This window comes from Arvicola amphibius, chromosome 10, assembly GCF_903992535.2.
Source record: "Arvicola amphibius chromosome 10, mArvAmp1.2, whole genome shotgun sequence".
Lineage (NCBI taxonomy): Eukaryota > Metazoa > Chordata > Mammalia > Rodentia > Cricetidae > Arvicola > Arvicola amphibius.
In genome coordinates, this window is record NC_052056.1 from 101,220,175 (window position 1) to 101,240,715 (window position 20,541).

The window sequence follows — 20,541 nt, forward strand, 5'->3', positions numbered from 1 at the left end:
ATCCCCAGCAATGCAAATAAAGATGAGAGAACCAAATGTCAAACGGAGCCCAGAGATATGTGGAGGGAACCTGGCAACAGTAGCCAGGCAAGGGCCGGGGCTTCAGGGACACCCCCTCTTCCCCACTGGGTAAGCTCATCACTCACACTGGATTTTGTAGTCAGGCGGCAAGAGGCGGATGTGTGAGAGGGGAATCCTGCCTGTGTCCCCGTCATCAAACTCCACAGTGATCAGGTCTCTGTCATCTTCCAAGTCCAGCAGCCCTGAAGGGAAAGGCCAGTCAGGGAGGCTCCCGGGACTGCAGGCCAGTTCAGAGGCACAGCCTTAGAGGACCATGGGATACATATGCACAGTTGTGCAGGTGTGGGCGCTAAGAGCCACATAAGTCAAGGACAGAAGGCCAGCTCTCTCATTTCCGGCTGGGTGTCTCAGACTTGAGGGGGAAGAGACAGCTGATTGCACACATAGCTGGGTTTGCTCATACCTAAGACTCGCCCCAAAACCATTTTGTAAAAGCATTACCAGTACATCAGCTCTGACTATCAAAGATAGGAAGTGGGCATATATCTACATTCCAGAAGATTCCATAGGGGCAGTCCCAGTTGACTGTGGTCTCATGCAAGTCATCACTCAACCACAAAGCCTGTTTTTTACTCTTATTTGTCGAGACAGGACCTCACTTAAGTTGTCCAGGATGGTCTCTGAATCCACTCTGTAGCCTGGGGAAGAGGCCTTGACCTTGGGATCACCCTGCCTCAGCCTCCCAAGTATCTGTGGTGGCAGTGCCTGGATGGCTTGGCTTTAGCGTGACTGTTCTGGAAGGAGTAGAGGCCAACAAGGCCAAGAATGGAGTAGTCCCACAAATGGAGAGACTCTCACAGCTCTAGACTGAAGGTTACTGGGTACATCCTCACACTGAGCGCGGGGACACCAGCCCCTTCGCAATATGCAAATGCTAAGCCCGGGGAAGGCCCTACACAGGCCAGTATTGGGGAATCCCTGAGCAGAAGACTCTGCCCACCCACCAGCATGCAGAGCTCCAGACTGGCTTCAATCTCTCCTCATGAAGGATCAATAAAGATGCCAGGGCCATCTCTAATGAGGAGAAGAAGAAGAAGAAAAACCAAACCAAAACAAACAAAAAACTAACCCAGACCAGGAGGGGACAAGGAGCCAAGGGAATCTCAAACAAATGAACAAATCACCCTCTGTGAGAGTCTCCAAAAACACGTGCGCTGATGGAGCAAAGGTCTGCTTGCAAATTAACCCTCAAGGGAGCGGAAAAGTCAAGCCAGCAGTAGTGGTGCATGCCCAGAATCCCAGCACTCCAGAGTCTGAGGCAGGAGGATTAAAAGTTCTAAGCCAAGCTGGCAAGAAGGCTGGGCGGGTAAACATGCTTGCTGCCAAGCCTGAAGACAGGAGTTGCATCCCCGGGAGCCACATGGTAGAAGGAGAGAACAGACTCCTGCAAGCTGTGCCTTGACCTCCACGTGGATGTCTTGGCATGTATAAGCCTGCACTTCACGCACACGTGGGCATCCTCACAAGATCGCAAACCTAGAGACGATGAGAAGACTAAACAGTTCTAAAGAGAGAGAACAGCAAAACGAGTCTCCTATAACGAGTTAGGGATTACTATTTTTACCGTGTGTGTATGAAGTGTGTGTTTGGGTAGGTGCAAGTTCACACGTGTGTGTGTAAGGCCAGCAGTTGACAACGGGCATCCTCCTCTCTCTCCACTTCACATATTGAGGCGAGTTCTCTCAGTGAACCCAGATCTCACTGATTCCGCTAATCTGGCTAAGTGGCTGGCTCTGGGGATCCCAGGTCTGTCTCCCACATGTTGGGGGTTACGGGGAGACCGCTATCCTGGCATTTATGTGGGTGCTGGGTATCTGAATTCTACTTCCTCACACAAGCAAAGAAATTGCTTTATCCAGTGAGCCATCTCCTCGGCCACCAGACTTAGGAATTATAACATGCTGAACTCATCAAATAATACTGGAAGCTCAAAACGAAAAGCACATGTAGCCAGGTGTGGTGGCACACATCTTTAATCTGAGAAACTCGGGAGGCAGAGGCAAGTGGATCTCTGTGAGAGAGGCACGCATGGTCCACACAGTGAGTTCTAGACTAGCCAGGGCTGTACGGTGAGACCCTGTCTCGAAGAAAAGCAAAGGACAACGTTGAAAAGGTAAGGGGAAGTCAGGCAATGGTGGTGCAAGCCCTTAATCCCAGCACGCCGGAGGCAGAGACAGGTGGATCTCTGAGTTTGAGGCCAGCCTGGTCTACAGAGCAAGTTCCAGTTCCAGGGCAGCCAGAGATACACAGAGAAACCCTGTATCAAAAAACTGAAAAAGAAATAAAAGAAGGAAAGAAGGGGAGGAGGAAGGGAAGAGAGAAGGAGGGAAGGAGGGAGGGAGGGAGGGAAGGAGAGGAAGAGGTAAAGTAAGAGGAAATTATTTCCAGTGTGGAATTTATACGCAGCTCAGCTGTCTCTAACTGAGGGTAGACTACAGAGATGGTAACACACAGGACCAGATAAACTATCATACAGACTCTTTCTCCAAACCTATGAGAGGCTGGGGCTCAGCTGGCACAGTGCCTGCCACAAACACACCAAATTCTGGTTCCGTCCCTGGCACTGTGTCTCCTTGGTGAGATGGTATATGCACCCAGGACTTGGGAGCTGGACGCAGGAGAAATCAGAAGGTCAAAGTCTTTACTGTCTACATAAAAGGTTTGAGTCTAGCCTGGGCTAAATGAAGCCACACCCCCAAACAAACAAGCGACTACTGAAAGATCTGTTAAAATGAAAAGATGAACCATGAATGAGACAGACTATCACGCAGACAAGACCAAGGGGAGCCTTAGGACACTGGCCAGATTTGGGTCTAAAACACCAAGGGGCCCTGGCAGAACCCGGCCCTTCATGGTACTGGAAGACAGAACGTCTCAGAATGCCACTCCTGATAGATGTTTACCATAAGTAACATGATTTCTGGTGTTTGATGAATGACTTACAGATGGGCACCTGTAGCCCAAACTGTCCCAAACACCTGCTGTTTAATGGCATACTGTCTTCTGGTTTGTAAAATACGAAGCAGCCGAGCGGTGTGCTGTAATTGGCCTTCTGGTCCAACCAACACCAATATCCCCGGGTATCCTGGTTTTGGAATCACTACGGCTAGAGCTAAGCAAGCATCTGACACACCTTTCTCTTCTCGTGTACCCATTTATTTCTTTATTAAGACTTACTCAGTTTTATTTAAGTGTGTGTGTGCCTGCATGTGTTTCTGTAACATGTATATGCAGGACCCATGGAGGCCAGAAGGGGGCGTCAGATTCCCCCAAACTCAAGTTACAGACATTTGTGAGCTGCCATATGGGTTGCTGGGAACCCCATCTGGGTCTTTTGCAAGAGAAACGAGCATCTTCAACCACTGGGCCATTTCTCCAGCCCCATACCCGTTTTATTCTTTTGGCTTTAGAATATGTATTTATTCATTTGTTTGTATATTCGTGACTATGTGAATGACAGAGTGTGTGTGTGCGTGTGTGCACATGCGTGCAGGTCCGCAGAGAGCATCAGAGGTCAGCAGAGGGCAGAGGTCAGCAGAGGTCATCATCTCTCTTACTTAACTCCACCTACTCCTTCAGGGCAGGATCTCTCCCTGAAACCAGGGGCCCACATTTTCTGTGAGCTCACTGATCCTCCTGTCTCCACACCCTGCAGAGCTGGCACTCCATGTGTGTATAGGAAATGCAGGTTGTTACACAGGGGCTGGGATCTGAACTCTAATTTTCATGATGTTGAAGCAAGTGTTCTGAGTCCCCAAGTCCTCATCCCAGCCCCCAGCCTATGTATTTCCATCTGCCCACCATCCACTCTCTGTGGGGTTAACAACATCCTAGCTTTCCCGCGTGCCGAATCCTTCACACCCAGATGCTGGTGCTAACACAGGGTGGGAACCTTTGGCAGTGGGGCCTCACCGGAGGAGTAGGTCACCGGAGACAGCCTTCCTAAAGGTTGTACCTGACGACTAGTCTCCTCACACTCTCTGCTTCCCATGTAGCCTGTGAGCAGCCTTGGTCACATGATTGTGCCACTCTACCCTGACACAGACCCAGAAGCAACAGAGTCAATCTAGCCCGCCTAGATGGCAAGTAAACAGGGGTCCTTCTGCCCTGATATCTTCTCTAGGTTCTCCAGCAATGGGAAACCCATGGTGATAAACTGTCCATGGAGGAGGAAAGCCGGCTTCACTCCTTAGCGGCAAGAACAGGATTACAATGGGCTCACCTCTGTGAACTCCCTGCAGCATCCTCAACAAATGTTATGAGCCAAGCCAGTCACCCACTGACCAGGAAAACCAGGAGGGTGAGACAGGATTCATGAAGGTGTAACACCTTCCCAAGAAAGCTGGTGTGTAGCTGGATTCCAAGAGCCTGAGTCCTGCCTACTTCAGCAGAACAGGACCCGGATCAAGCCATAACCAGAAAGCCCTTCCTGGAGTTCAGTTATGCAAACCAGCAACTGCCTCTCCAATGAAGTCAGCCGGAAGCTGGCTGCATCGACCAGATGAACTGATAATGACTTATTAGGAGCTGGGTGTCTCACCTCGGACCACCGTGCCTGGATAGAGGCAGCGGTATTGCTGGCTCCAGTAGGCGGCAATCCTGGTCCCCTGGGGCAAGAAGCGTGTAGAGGCCGGCCTCACGTCTATAATCTGGCAGAGTACAGGGCTGAGGGTCAGAAGGTGACCAGGAGCGAAGGCCCCTCCCTCCGGCCTGTGGGGTCACCACTCCCCCTCCCACTCACCGCCTCCTGCAGCAGCTGCTCCAGGCAGTAGATGTGGGGACGGTTCCCACGCTCGCCTTCCACCACCACGCGGTATCTGCAAGGCCAGGGCCAAACGTACAATGGGGCAGTGGCCAGAGATCCCACTTCCTTCCAGAGGCTGCGCTACCCGGGACAGAGCAACTACCAGCTCTGCCACTTGGTCCGTGGGATTCGGCTTGGATTATTTATTAACTTATATGAAAAATGGATTGCGTTCTCACCCTTCCCGTACCCAACTTTCTCGTCGATATAATTCAGAGGCTGGACGTCATGCCCAGTCAGACCTCCAGTTCCAAAGGAGAGGTACATACCTCACTTACCCACTTTCTGCTGGGTCCCAAAAGGCCTAGGCCGCCCAGCAGAAGTTGGGGGGTCTACTCTGATGCAACTGCCAACTACCGGCCTCAGTGACTCCCCAGAACCCCCTACACTGCTGCTCTCCCAGCTCAGAGAGGGGAGAAGCAGCCTGCCCAGGTGGCCTCGCAGCAGAGCCAGGCGTGGGCGTGGGAGCTGAGCCGGAATACCCCACAGAGGCACTCACATGTCCGGTGAGTGCACCGTCTGTACGTGGCCCGCGTACAGCAGCTTGTCGTCCATCGGGATCAGCACGCGCAGGCCGTCCTTCAGCTCGTCCTTGTCAATGATGCAGGAGCGGGGTGCTGCAGAGGGATGGGCGGCAAAGCCAGGGAACATCAGCGCTTGTCTAGGGGAGACTATCCCAGGCCTTCCCGGATGACTCCACAGGCCCCTTCTAGGAAACCAGGGCTCTGGGGTGTCCAGGTAAAGCTGTACGACACGTGTGGACATGGCTGTCCACACTGGGTCCCATGTGCACACGGGATGGGGGATGGGCAGCCCCTCTTCCCAGACTTTATAGACAACTAGGAAGGCCTCAGGTAAATGCCAAGCCAGGAATAGCAAAGCAAACCCTTTCATCCCATAGATCAATAAGGTTCCGGGCTGGGAAGTACCCTAACAGATGTTGAGGGTTCTTTCCTTCAACACTATGCCAGCCCCCTCTGCCATGTTCCTAGAAAGGTGTTCTTTTTCTCCATCTGAGGCCCCACAGAGACGGTCCACCCCGAGTCTTAGCCCTTCCCTTTCTGTTCTCAATACACCCTTATGCACCTGGCCCCTGTCAGTGGCAAACATGAAAAAGAGCCCAGCTGGGGCATCACAATGGCACAAGAGACAGGAAGACTGAAGATGCACGGCTAGCCTGAGCTACACTGTAAGCTCAGGCTAGCTTGGGCAACTTAGTGAAATTCCACCTTGAAAAGTTAGAAAGAAGGCTGAGGGCAGAGCTCAGTGGTAGAGCCCCTGCCTAGAATCCCCAGTGAGGGGCTGGGGTGTGGCTCTACCACAGACAACCTGCCTAGATTCCAAGAATAAGGGGCCCCCAAAAGCCAGTGAGCTGAGGATGTGGCTCAGCCTGTGTGGAGTTTGAATAAATAAATAAATAAAAATCAGGCAGCTCTGGAGTCTCACAATGGAAGAAAGTCCCACGTCCCCGTCCCACGGGCTTCTACAAGACCCATGCTCAACAGACAGAGGGAACATCACACACCCTTTAAGTTGGGCTTCACAGCATTGGGCAGCAGAAAAGAGACCACTAGCTCTACACAGAGACAGGGGAGACCTCCTGGTTCTCGGTCACCCACTTGGGCCCTGGCTGCACCACTCTGGTCCTTGTCCAGCAGCACAGTGCTGTAGCGTGGACCACACATCATCACATGCCCTCAGCACGCCTGCTGGGCTCAGTGCTGTCGCCTAGACACAGATGTGAGGATGTGGCTGGCTGATCCGTCACCAGAATGACCACGATACCCAACAGGGAAAGCCCAGTTCTCCCAACCTGCTCCCCACAGTTCGCATCCATCCTCACTCCTCCTAGCTCAGACTAAGTACCCTCCTCAGAGCATCCTTGAAACACCCCCAGACCGTAGCCATCACACTCAAGTGTGTGGTCACTCACACTCCTGGGACCCACCTCACACACAGCTCCTCTGTGGGCCCCCAGCATCAGCACCCATCCTTACGTATCTGCTCAAACGACGCCACCCCCCACATTCCGTCCATTCTCCCACCTAAACCCCATCATGCTCTAACCTGCCTCTGTTGCCCTCGTTCCCCCGCCCCGCAACCCCCTACCCTCCAACCCCCTACCCCCGCCATGCTGTCCCAAAGGCAGCTGAGGCTTGCTGCCAGCAGCTTCCGGCTTGTCTCCCTGTCTCCCGCACAGCCAGGTTTACAGTAAGACATACATCCTTAGTTATGGAGACCTATGTCACTGAGACACCACGTGGGTCTCTCTGCCTACCCCACCCCTCACTGTCCACACCACAGGCCGGCTAGGCTGGAGCTGAGCCCCCCATCCCCTGCCTCAGGGCCTCAGCCTGCGCTGAGCTCCCCACACTGCCAGGTAACCCCTCCGCCATCACTGCAGACTCTCAGGACACTCACCTGGGGTCAAAGGTCGCTCTGTGGCCCCACCTCGGGGCAAGTGCTCATCCTCAGAGAAGCTTGAGTCCTGGTTTGGTTCAAAGTCCTCCTCTGCTGCCATGGACTCCATAAGTTTGCTCACTGCACCCCCTTTTCCTCGGTTCTGGGGGAGAACACGCACACTGATTGCTTTGCACAAGGCATGGGTCATCCTGTCGTTCTGGGAGCGTTCCTCGGAAAGCCAGGGCCAGGGTCAGTTTGCAGAGGCAATGGATACGAGCAGTGTGGCCCAAGCCTTGTGTACTCAGCACAGTACCTGGTACTCAGTGCTCAGTACCCTCTCCTCAGGCTATCACAGTGGACACCTTGGCCTCTACCTTAAGAGAAACTGAGCTCTAACCGTGCACAGCAAAACTGAGAGAAAGCAGAGCTACGGTGATAGCACAGGCAGGCACGCTATGGCCCTCTGTCAAAAGAGAAAAGCCTTAGGACCCCCCCCAGACACACAGGGGAGTACTGCTGAGGGACAGGTCTCAGGCTAGCAGTTTGGGTGTCCCTGGGTTCCCAAGAAGACAGGAGGCTTGGTTGGGAACTAAGGCAGCACGCAGAGGACATTCTGACTTGTCACAACCATCCCCAGCATGGGGGAGGAGACACACACACACACACACACACACACACACACACACACGAAACAACAACAACAATGGAAAAGGACACTGCGAGCCCACACCTGGAACTGAGCCCTGATCCAGCCTCAATTTACCTCCTTCTTCGCCTCCTTCCCTTTGGCCTTAGCCTTGCTCCGTCTGGCAGTCGCCAGGGGCCCTGTGTGAGGTGCCCTGGAGTCGGGCAGGGTGGGCACCCGGGCTGGTGGCAGTGTGGCTGCTGACCCAGCCTCTTTCCCTTTCTTCTTCTAGAGGGGAAAACAAAAGGAAGAGTTTGTCAGAGGGCATGGAGGCCAGGCTGCTCAGGTGAGGAGGTGGGGGTGAGGCCAGGCTGCTCAGGTGGGGGTGAGGCCAGGCTGCTCAGGTGGGGGGGGGGCCAGGCTGCTCAGATGGGGGGTGAGGCCAGGCTGCTCAGGTGAGGGGGGGCCAGGCTTCTCAGATGGGGGGTGAGGCCAGGCTTCTCAGGTGGGGGGTGAGGCCAGGCTGCTCAGGTGGGGGGTGAGGCCAGGCTGCTCAGGTGGGGGGGGAGGCCAGGCTGCTCAGGTGAGGGGGGGGGCAGGCTTCTCAGATGGGGGGTGAGGCCAGGCTGCTCAGGTGGGGAGGCAGGCTGCTCAGGTGTGTGGGGGAAGCCAGGCTGCGCAGGTGAGGAGGGGGCAGGCTGCTCAGGTGAGGAGGTGGAGGCTCGGCGGGGAGCCGTAGCTCCTGAAATGCATTAGGAGGTCCAGGCCTCTCTTCTTCAGAGAAAGAAAATGACTGATGCCTTTTCACCCAGGAGGCTGGGGTGGATGCTGTCTGACATCCTGGTGATCTTTCGCTCTGCTATGGAGTCAGCCTTCGTGAACCCCCAATAGCCTAGGCACTGTTTTGGCACCGATCCTGAGCTTTGCCTCTCAGTGAAGAGAGCCATCCTATGAAAGGTCCCAGGCACTCTGCATCCTCCATCAGTAGAATCCATCCTATGCTTATTGCAAATCCTTCCTCTAGGCCCTCAGCCCGAGCTCTGTTTTATCTGTCAATCGGACTCAATCGGACTGCAAGGGTCACATGTGCTTTGCTACTTTGCATCCCAGAAGCTTTGTAGCAACAACTGTCACATGGAAATGACGTGCTTAAATGTGGGGAGTAAACAGAGACACCGGACTCCGGGAGTTCTGACCCAGCGCTGCCCCAAGCTCATCCTTCACGTGGTGCGGACCTCTCCCCCAGCCCCCGCCAGCCCTGATGCTCACAGGGCCCCTGCCAGAGGAGTGCCTCCCACAGCCATAGGACCCTCATCATACCACACCTGAGAGAGAGCTGACACTCCTCTCTCCATACAAGTGTTCTCGATTCTCATCACCAACTACTATTCCTTTATTAAGTTTTATATACTTATTGTATGTGTGCGAGTGTATGCAAGTGAGGGCGTGTCTGTGCCAAGTGTGCATGTGATAGGCAGAGGACAGCCTGCCAGAGTCACTTCTCTCTTTCCACAACGTAGGTTCCAGGGGTTGAACTCAGGTATCAATGCTCAGGCTTGGTAGCAATTGCCTTTACCCACTGGCCATCCTGCCAGTCCTTACAATTAATCTTTATCATTACCGTATAATTTATTGTACCAACAGACAAACAAAAAAAAAAAGTGCTAAAATGTGAGAGCTTCTGCAAAAGCCTCCTACTGGCAGCCGGTATGGCCTTACAGAACTTCCCAGAAAGCACACACAACCAGGTAACCACACAGAAACATTCACATACGAACTTTTTGTTTTCTTTACTGGGGATGTTCCATAAACTCAGAGCCTTAAGCATGTTAGGAGGGGGCTTTACTGCTAAGCCATGTCTCCAGCCCCTCACTGGGGGATTCCAGACAGGCCCTCTACCACTGAGCCACACCCTAGGCCCTCACTGGGGATTCTAGGCAGGGGCTCTACCACTGAGCCACACCCATTACGTCTTACTGAGGAATCCTAAGTAAGTGCTTCACAGCTGAGCCTCCAGCCTTTAACCTTCTTAAAAACTGTGGCATAGCACACATACCACCTGAGGTGTAGGCGAACACTCTGTATTTAGTTTCGTTCAACACAGATTCACTAACGTCTGCACGACTTGTCCCCTCTGCGCCCCACTGGTATCTTATAGAGGCTGTGTTTTATTGAGAGCTGTCCAATGGCATGGAGGAACGAGATTTATTTAACTACTCACTGACATGCTATCCAAACCCAACAAGAACAACAATAAAACCTTACCAACGAGTTCTGGCAGCCATATTCCTGGAAGGGCACACAGCTTAGCTACTGCCCAGCCACCTGTGGATGTGTGAGACTCCCCAGGGCTCTGCAATGGCGGACTCCTCCAGGATACCTCATTACAGAGATCTAGGTGCTCGGCCCTGCAGGTGCAGTGAGAACTGACCAATGCCGTTCAAAGGGCGACATCCAAATAAAGAACTGGAAATAACCTAGGTGTCCAGCAAACCGTCACAGAAGGTGGCACCCACACATTGCTGACATTATAAATCTCTGCTGAAGGCTTGGAGTTAAACACAACGGCTCAGGGGACCAGCACACTGAAACTTTGCTTCAGGCCTTAAGACTACAACATGTACGTGGTAGTGGCAGAAGGATCAGAAGTTCAAGGGCAGCCTGGGTTACAAGAGATCCTGTCTAAAAATCCGAACAAGAGCTGACGAGATGGCTCAGCAGGCAAACGGGCCTTTCATGCAAGCCTGGCGGCCAGGGTTTTGATTGTCAGAACCCACAAATGGGTGAAAGGAGAGAACAGACTGCAGAAAGTTTGCTTTGGCTCCACACATGTGCCATGACATGCGCGCGCACGCGCGCGCACACACACACACACACACACACACACACACACACACACAACCAAATAATCCAAGTGCTGGGGTTACATACAAGAGTCACCAAACCCATAAAGCTCTTCTTTATAAATTGATTGTGTTAGCTATTTTGTTATAGTTAACACAGGTCCCCAGTATTAATTTACATCTTTAACATATTATTCTTAGATGATGGGTGAACAGGATGAGGAGAAAAGGTTCTTCCTGACTATCAGACATAGTGGGACCTTCCAAGGGCATACTGCGGACATCAAAGCCACAGGATGGAGACCAGGGGACCTGTGCTGAGCCCTTACCTTCCTGGGGTCCTTCCTGTCCTTGGCTCGGCCGGTGTCTTTGCGCGGGCTTGGGGCACCACCCTTGCCACAGCGGCTGGGCTTGGGTGCGGGTGCCGTGTTGCTGGGTGCCTGGACGGCGGCTGAGGCATCGTGCAAGAAGATACGCTCGCTCCGGCGTCGAGTCCACAGGTCATCATCACTGGCCTCTGGCCCTGCCTCAAAGCCGGGTTCCTTGGGGCCACGTATTTTCCGGGCTTTGCGTCCCTTTTCTGAGGCCAGCTTGGTTTTGTCTGGGCTGGTGGAACCAGAGGCCCGGGCGCCAGGTACAGGGGCAGCCATAGACTGGCCTGGCTCCCCAACTCCCTTCTTGGGCCTCAGCAGCCCAGCGGGTGGCTGCTTGGGAACCTTGACTTCACTCTCTGAGTCTGTGTACTCGAACTCCGTACCTGGACGTGAAAAGGAGAAGGCAGGAACTGGTGGAGAGGGTCTCCACGGGCCTTCCCGTTCATGTAGGCCTGCAAGGCCACCAGCAAGAAATCCACAAGTCCATCCCAACCAGTGGCACCCTCCCTGTTATCAGGAGATAAACTGAGGCTCAGAGAAAGACAAGGGCTCACCCTATCCCCTATCCCATGGCTGCTCCCAACCCCTAACCCAAGAGCACTGCTAAGATATGTAGGCCTAGGCCCACATGTGCCTCTACACTGTCTTTCAGAAAAGCCCCAACCAGGCAGGTTGATGCAAGGGCTGCACAAGGAGGCAGCAGGGAAAGCCCCAAGCTCGAGGCCCATCTCCCTCCCCCTGACAGAGCCCCTTCCTACTCTTGGGGTCATAAATCACTCAGGCCTACTCTCTGCTGGGAGGCTCCTGAGTGGTCCCCTGCCCCATCCTCAGGTGGCTCAACATTCCCCTACACAATGGAGACCCTCTTCCTTATGCCCTGGCTCTCTGAGACGCTGTTCCCTCAGTCCAGGGCATAACAAGCTTGAACTGGGAAACACAGTTATGCTACGACCCATCCGATCCCCCAGGGTGCTCCCTCTCTGTTCACAGTCCCTCTGACTCCATTCTTCTAGCTTCTCCATCCACACTGTGGCCTATCTCAGCCTGCTCTGGCCTAAAAATAGCTGAGTTCTCTTGGGGTCTCTCCTGTCCCCAAACCTCAAATACAGAGCTAGTCCCCAGAAGCAGCATTCGGGGGCTCAGTTGGTGGCACATCCCTTTGAGACAAAGGCTAAAATAAAAGGTATGTCTATCATCCCACAAACCAGATCTCCTGCTGGGTTGACAATCCCCTAGAAGACCAGCAACCTCCAGCAGAGGAGCTGAGGGCCCAAAGGCAGCCCTACTGACTCCCAGTCTGCTCACAGGGACCCCCATGGGAGGCCCAGCGCTCTCAGAGGCAGCCACAGTGGCAGGGATAGGGTGAAAGGCAGCCCTTGACAAGTCCCTTCAAAGCTTAAAGAGCTTGTTAATTAACTTGTTAATAAGCTTCTCCCTGATGAAATGCAGAGGGAAGCAGTGGGAGGTGGAGGCAGGGGTGCGTTCCCGTATAAGATGAGCGTTCAGGTCATAGAGCTCGGGCATTTTGAGCTTTGGGGGCTCTGGAGTGTGGAACAGTAGTCAAGAGTTTCTAGCCTATAGGTAGGCAATGGTGGAGCACATCTTTAATCCCAGTACTTGGGAAGTAGAGGCAGGGGGGTCTCTGAGATCGAGGCCAGCCTGGTCTACAGAGTGAGTTCCAGGACAGCCAGGGCTACACAGAGAAACCCTGTCTTCAACAACAGAAAAACAAACAAACAAACAACAAAAGAGTTGCTAGTCTAGCAAGCCCAAAGCCCTGGGTTCTGTTCCCAGCATAGCATAAAAACCTGCCTGGTAACACAGGTCCATAATCTTAGCACTTGGGAGGCAAAGGCAGGAGGATTGGGAGTTCAAGGTCTTCCTCAATGCACAGCCCCTTGTGGAAAAACTAGAACATTAGAGAAGTGCTCTTGGGAGAAAAGCATGCAGCTACAGGGGTCAAATCTCAGCCTTACACCCCCTACTCAGGAATTCAGGGCAAGTTGGAAACATGGTGGAAGAATTGCGTGCCAACGAAATGAATCCTGACCTCAGAGATCAGGAAAGAGAGACCTAAAGAAATAGCAGAGGGGGCTGGAGAGATGGCTCAGAGGTTAAGAGAACTGACTGCTCTTCCAGAGGTCCTGGGTTCAATTCCCAGCAACCACATGGTGGCTCACAACCATCTGTAATGAGATCTGGTGCCCTCTTCTGGCCTGCAAGTATACATGCAAGCAGAACACTGTATATGTAATAAATAAATAAATCTTAAAAAAAAAAAGAAATAGCAGAGGAGAGCCATTCCAAACTGTGCCTGGTCACACCTGAGAACAAGCCCTACAGCCAACTACCCCACAAAACAGACTCAGAGCAGCTCAGTCAGCAGAAACTGACCTGGAGGCCAAGGAGAGGGTTCGGTCTTGAGAGCCCAAGGACTTGAGTCCAATTCCCAGTGCCTATGTAAGAAAGCCAGGTGTGGTAGTGACTTGTGACCCAAGAGCTGGGGTGCAGAGACAGGGGCTCCGGCCTAGCCTCCTTAGGGAGTGAGTGCCAGGCAGTGAGAGGTGCTGCCTCAGAAAACTGGGGAATGAAACTGGAGGTTACCGTCCAGCCTCCATATGCCACATGCATGCACGCACAAACACACACACAACTTGAACAAAGACTAGAGAGACCAAATAAGTCCTGTCGAATCTCCATTTTCTGAAAGAAAAGAAATACTCACTTAGGAAAAATAAAGAAGCTCTCACTCTGACCAACTCCTCCTCCATAATGTTCACACACAAACCCACAAGACACAAAGAACCTGACCCTAAGATGAAGCTAACACGGGCTGACCAACGAACTCTCTGATGCTGCCACAGCAGCTAGGCACCATAAGCCTGCAACCTGAGCATCCAGGTCTGGGTTAGGAAGAACGCGAATTTCAGGCTAGCCTGGGCTACAGTGTAAGAGCAAAAAACTCAGTTCATATCCTTACCCTCCCACCTCTGTCTCAAGAATGACCTTGAACTTCTGACCCACCTCCCTCCGCCTAGAGAACAATGTGCACCATCACACCTAGTTTACGTGTGGGTGACATTCAGAGACCTGTGCATATTAAACAGTCTACCAACTGAGCAAATCCCCAGCCCCAAAATCAGTTTTCAATGCACGGAAATTTCACTAAAGAAATGAGACCATCAAAGAAACTGTTAACTGGAAACAGCAGATCTGGAAATAAGGGTTTACTGAAGAGACCCAGAGCTATAGGGACCTGATCAAGACAAGTCCTTATAGGTCAACTCAGCTGTGGTCACCTGGGAAGAGTTCCTAAGGAGGGATTGTCTGGATCAGGTTGGCTTGTGGGCATGTCTGTGGGTATCATCTTTATTATATTAACTGAGATAAGAAGATCCAGCCCACTGTGGGTGGCGTCATCCCCTAGGCTGAGCAACAAAGCTCATGCATTCGTTTTTCTCCCTGCTCTTTTTTTTTAAAAAGATTTTATTTATTTATTTATTATGTATACAACATTCTGCTTCCATGTATGCACGCCAGAAGAGGGCACCAGGTCTCATTACAGACGGTTGTGAGCCACCATGTGGTTGCTGGGAATTGAACTCAGGACCTCTGGAAGAGCAACCAGTGCTCTTAACCATTGAACCATCTCTCCAGTCCTGTTAAGAGCCTCCCTGCTCTTAACTGTGGCTGAAAATGTGCTCAGCTCTGTGATGTCCCTGCCACCCTGACTGTCCTGCTTTGAAGATTGTAAACTATAACTGCGAGCTAAAATAAACTCTTTTTTCCTCTTAAATTGTCTTTTATCAGTAAGATAGCTCAGTGGGTTAAGGCCCTTGCTGCACAAGCTTAGCCAACATAGCTTGATCCCCAGGACACAGGCAAAGGTAGGAGAAAACTGAACCTATAAAATCCTCTGACATCCACATGCATGCAGTGGTATACACACACACACACACACACACACACACTAATAACTAAAAAGAAACAAACAGCTGGAAAGATGACTCAGGTTACAGGCATGTACTACTCTTGAAAGTTCAGTTCCCAGCACCCATATGGGAGGCTCATAGCCACCAGTTCCTGCCCTCTGTGTAACCTGCACTCGAGTGCACATTCTCTCTCTCTCTCTCTCTCTCTCTCTCTCTCTCTCTCTCTCTCACACACACACACACAAACACACATAGTTAAAAAAATAAATCTTTAAAAACAAAAAGATTAGTTCCTCAAAAGGCTAAACAAAGTTCCCAAATCACTGAGCAACTCAAGTAAAGAAGAATTAAAACATTTCCTCACGCCTACAAAAACAACAAAAAACCCCACCTGCACGCAGACATTTAAAGCAGCAATAGCTATAAAAGCCTAAAAATGGAAACCACTCAAATATGCATCAGTTAAGGAGTGGATGTGGTATAGAGATGAACCATGTGGCTTATAAATCGATGACGTCCTAGCAACTGTTACCACACAGACAAACTTCAAAAATACTGTGGTGAATGAAAGGTGCCAAGCACACAAGGCTATGTATTTATTATAGGGCTTCATTGCTGTGCAGTGCCAGAAACAGAGGAATCCAAAGGATGGGAAGAAGTAGCTGGTTAGAAAGAATGAGAGGATTTATTTGTTGGGAGGGAGGGAGAGAGGGAGGGAGGGAGGGACGTGTACACACAGCACAGCACAGAGATCAGAAGACAACCTCGGTTCTCCCATTCCATCACATGCACCGGGACACACATGACCGTGTGTATACATCACCTACACAATGATACATTTTTAAAAATTAAAGAAAGGACACCAGGGGGCTGGAGAGATGGCTCAGCAGCTAAAAGTTGGCTCACTAGCTGCTCTTCCAGAGGTCCTGAGTTCAATTCCCAGCAGCCACATGGTGGCTCACAACCACCTATAATGAGATCTGGTGCCCTATTCTGGCATGCAGGCATACATGCAGCTAGAACACTCATATAGATAAATAAACCTTTAAAAGGGCTGGAGAGATGGCTCAGAAGTTAAGAGCACTGACTGCTCTTCCAGAGGTCCTGAGTTGAATTCCCAGCAACCACATGGTGGCTCACAACCATCTGTAATGAGGTCTGGTTCCCCCTTCTGGCCTGCAGGTGTACATGCACGCAGAACACTGTATACATAATAAATAAAATCTTTTTTTTTTTTAAAAAAAATAAATAAACCTTTTAAAAAAAGAACACCAGAATGACTATGTAATACCAGATAAAAGTGTATTTTAGAACAAGACATATTCCCGGAAGGAGAAAGGAATACTTGATAACAATGATGATCAAGAAGGCAACAAAATAATCAAAAACATGTATGCACTCAGCAACAGTGCTACAAACATGTAAAGCAAAACTTGACAGAATTAAAAGAGGCAAAAGCGAGTTCTGCACATTATAGTTGCAGATGTTAGCTCCAATCTCTAGCAGAATGATGGAGAGAGTACATCTGAACTTCATAGAATCCCACTGGCGTGACTAACAGGTAATAGACTATCAGTACATATCATGTGTTTACTTCCTAGGAGCACCACAGAGCTTCAGGTTAATTTTCTTTCCGTTGAAATGATAGAATGTGCTTTTCAACTAGAATGGTACCCAAGCAGAGATCCACAGATGGCCAAGCAGCGACCCTCAAATGTCTGGAGATGACATTCTGAGTCATCACTGGATCAGAGTAGAAACCCCAAGAGAAATTTAGAATGATCCTTGACTACTGAGAACCCCCGAAGCATCAGCCTGTGTGAGAGGCAATGGAATCTGTGTTTTGGGGAGGTTTTATAGCTTTGAACAATGTTTCTACTGGAAAAGAGCAAGGTCTCAAATCGACCACCCAAGTGTCTACCCTGCAAAACAGGAACTGGCTGCAGATGACTGGCGTGCCCAAAGGAAAAAGCAGGAAGCAAAGAACAGAAATCAATGAACCCGGGCTGGTGCAATGCATCAGCAAGTAAGGAAACCCGACCTCAGGCCTGATGACCTGAATATGAGCCCCTGGAATCCACACTGTGGAGAGAACCAGCTCCCGAAAGCTGTCTTCTGAGCTTCCCACGAGCACCACGGCAGGTCCATACACACATATACACAAAACGAACGTAACAAAGAACGAAAGAAGGGGGGGATTAACAGAACAGGTAACTTCTATGCAGGCTGATCAAAGGGTGTATTGGCAATAAAAGAAGATAAATTACTACAGACCCTATGACATTAAAAGTATGGGGAGGGGGCAGGGGCTGGAGAGATGGCTTGGTGCTTAAGAGTGCCGGCTGCTCTTCCAGAGGACCTAGGTTTGGTTCTCAGCTCCCACGTGGTGGCTCACAATCATCTATGACTCCATCTATCTCCGTGGAAGCTGATGCTTTCTTCTTCCCTAAGTGTGAACCAACATACACATGGGGTAAAGACCCATATACATGTAACAGGCCGGAGAGAGGGTCCAGCAGTTAAGAGTGCTCACTGCTCTTGCAGAGGAGTCTTATTCACGTTAGCGTTCGTGATAAGAAGCGGTCTAGTAACAGTCTGGATGTATAAGTGAGTAGGTATTGAGAAACTTGTGTCTCAGAGGTCATTCAGGAGTCAGCTGCCCTGAGGGAAACCTTTGTTACTATTTTCCGGTGATGATGTGACCCAACAGGCGACTCTATGAGACTAAAGTATCTTGCGCTAGCTATCTTCGCGCGACTCTATGAGACTAAAGTATCTTGCCCTAGCTATCTTCGGCGGCTCGGTCTGCGCGTAGTTGCCCTAACACAAACATTTCCTTCTGAGGCTTGAAGCTGCTGCAGGAGAACTCTGGATGTAGGACACCTCAAATGGAATGGGAGGAGAGGTGACCTCCGCTGTCTGGTTCAGAGGATGTCACGCCACACACCAGGTGACCTCCACAGATTGTCTATTAAAGCGCCTGAAGGCCTCAAGCTGAAGAAACGGAAGATTCAGGCTCAGGATACTTTGGTACAATTTCCAGAAGGACTCCTACCCAGAGGCAAGACCTGAGCAAACCATATGCCAGGAAAATGGAGGAGGGGTTGAAGAAGCCTGATAAACAACTACAGGCTAAGCAAGAAGATGCAACAGAAAAAGGTGCTTGCCACCAAGCCTGATGACCTGAGTTCAATTCCCAGGACCTGACCTCAGCGTTGTCTGCTATGCCACGCATGCACCTAGACACGTACCAGCAAAGTAGATAAAAGTACAATTTTAAAAAATGCTTTAAGTAATGGAGTGGTGGTAGATATGACCAAGATACACTGTTTGGATCCGTGTACAACTGCTGAAGAATAATCATCTACTGAAACAAATGATAATGGTTTGAAGCATACACCAAAATCCCTAGCACCTGGAGAACAAGACAGGTAGAGCAAAGCTGAAAGTCTCAAGAAGGCAGGGCAATAGGTGGGGAGTCTTAGGGACAAAGGAAGATGCAGTGCGCAGGTAAACTGGGGATGACTTGGGAAAACCCCCAGGGAGCTTCACAGCCTCTTCCAGAAAGGCCTCACGCCTACTCCACATCCCCTACTCAAGATGGACTCGGCCTCACACCTACTCCACGGCCCCCACTCGAGACAGGGACTCGGCCTCACGCCTACTCCACAGCCCCCACTCGAGACAGGGACTCATATACTCTAGGCTGGCCTCCAACTCGCTATGTTGTACTCCTGACCATTCTCCTGCCTCCCACGTGCTGGGATTATGGGCGTGCACCATCCTATCTGGTTTAAGGACGCTGGGGACAGACACATCAGGGACACAGGGCCTGGACTCAGGGCTATAAGGGAAGTGAGGTGGGGTCAGACTGGGCTTCAGGCCCCAATTCATGTCATGCCCTCAACCCACTAAAGCAGCCTGCCAACCCTGACTCCGCCAGCTCCTAGCTTCAGGCCATCAAGGCCACCCCCTCTGCTTGCTGGACTCACAGAACTTCTTCAGTGACCTGTACCCCTCTGTCACTCTTTCTCTCCCTAGAGGTCGCTAGCCTAGAGTGGCCTCTCCTGGGTCATGGCCTTCCCTGAGCTCCTGGAGACCCTCAAGATACCAGCATCTTTAAGGACAGCATAGGGGTGAAGAAAACTGTTCCTTTGACCATAGTAATCCCTCCTAAAAGGTAAAAGCCCAAGAGGGTAGCAACCCCATTCTATTCAGGCAGGGGCTGAATCAGATGACACAAGCTCCACCCAGCCCTCCGCCCCCCCCACTGAGCCTCAGTCTCACTATCTTTGTGATGGGTCCACAGATCCCATCTCACAGCCAGCAACACTCACCCATTAAGCTCTGCCGTTCTTCCTTCTTGCGGGCCTTCTGCTCAGCTTCCAGCTGCACCACAGACAGGGGCGGCCCCACAATAGGGCTGGGGAGGGCGCTGGCCGCAAAGCGAGCCAGCAGGCCCAGTCCACTCTCCTCCAGGCCCGGAGACAGGGCATGTTCCCCAGCACCCAGCCTATAGCTACCAAGGGTTTCCTCTTCGTCTTCTTCCTCCTCCTCCAGCTCCTCATCCTCATCCTCTTCTGAACTGTCATCTGGCGTGCAGAAAACAAGGAATAAATCAAGGTCCTGACATGGGTGCGCGCTGCCCCCACCTCCTCCCACCGCCCACCCTGGCTCCAGTCTCTGTCCTCACCAAGGGTCGCTGGGGGAGGGTCCAGAACCAGCCCACAGTCCCACCCATGGCCCAGAGCCACACAGGAGTAGCCTGGGCAGCCTGGGGAAGGGAGAGGGGCAGCTCTGGGTGTCGGGATGGGCTTCTGGGAGGGCAGCACCGACATGCACCTGTGCTGTGGGTGGGGGACGGACACACAGACGGACAAAAACAGGAGACAGCGCTCGTCACGGTCCACACATGCGCACACACGCCCCGACACAGACATGGAGGCTGAGGAAGGAAAGAGGAAAGAACAGAGAGGCAGAGGAGAGAGGGTTGGGCTCAGCTGGGGGAATCTAGACAAGGGGCCTACAGCATTTTTAGACAGGAAGAGGCTGGGGGAGGTGGGGAGGGCTGTTGGCAGAAACCAGAATTTTATCTCTCCTTCCTGGAGTCTAGGGAACCCTCGTAGTTTAATCCCTAAACAAAGCTAAAATCTAGCACCCCCACGCTAGGGAGCCTCTCTGAGCCTGAGGTGACCCTCCAGCCCACCAGCCTGGTTAAGAGGGTCCACAAAGAATCCCATGTGGCATGGCCTGGTGTGGTGGCACACGCTTGTGGTCCAAACACTGAGGCAGAATTGTGAGTTCAAGGCCAGCCTGGGCAACACAGTGAGACCCAGTTTAAAAAAAAAAAAAGAAAGAAAGAAACAGTGTCAGCTATGGATCTGGACTTTGAATGCTTGGGGACAGACAGACCAGCCCGCTCAGAAATAGGGAGGTGAGCTCCCGTCCACCCCTCAAGGCCAAGCCCTCAGGCAGCAGA

General features: G+C 51.6%; 1 protein-coding gene across 5 annotated transcripts in view; it reads right to left on the reverse strand.

The window, feature by feature from the left end:
- The window catches only part of Tnrc18 (trinucleotide repeat containing 18), a 92,648-nt gene that overhangs the window by 7,482 nt on the left and 64,625 nt on the right, over window positions 1-20,541 (reverse strand). For all 5 annotated transcript variants that reach the window (XM_042055874.1, XM_038344913.2, XM_038344914.2 and 2 more), the window contains 8 exons: window positions 19,400-19,654; window positions 11,086-11,513; window positions 8,052-8,201; window positions 7,307-7,448; window positions 5,385-5,502; window positions 4,823-4,898; window positions 4,622-4,730; window positions 147-263 (listed from right to left, as the gene is read on the reverse strand). In XM_042055874.1, the coding sequence (XP_041911808.1) occupies window positions 147-263; window positions 4,622-4,730; window positions 4,823-4,898; window positions 5,385-5,502; window positions 7,307-7,448; window positions 8,052-8,201; window positions 11,086-11,513; window positions 19,400-19,654 (1,395 nt within the window). The remainder of the gene's footprint in view (window positions 1-146; window positions 264-4,621; window positions 4,731-4,822; window positions 4,899-5,384; window positions 5,503-7,306; window positions 7,449-8,051; window positions 8,202-11,085; window positions 11,514-19,399; window positions 19,655-20,541) is intronic.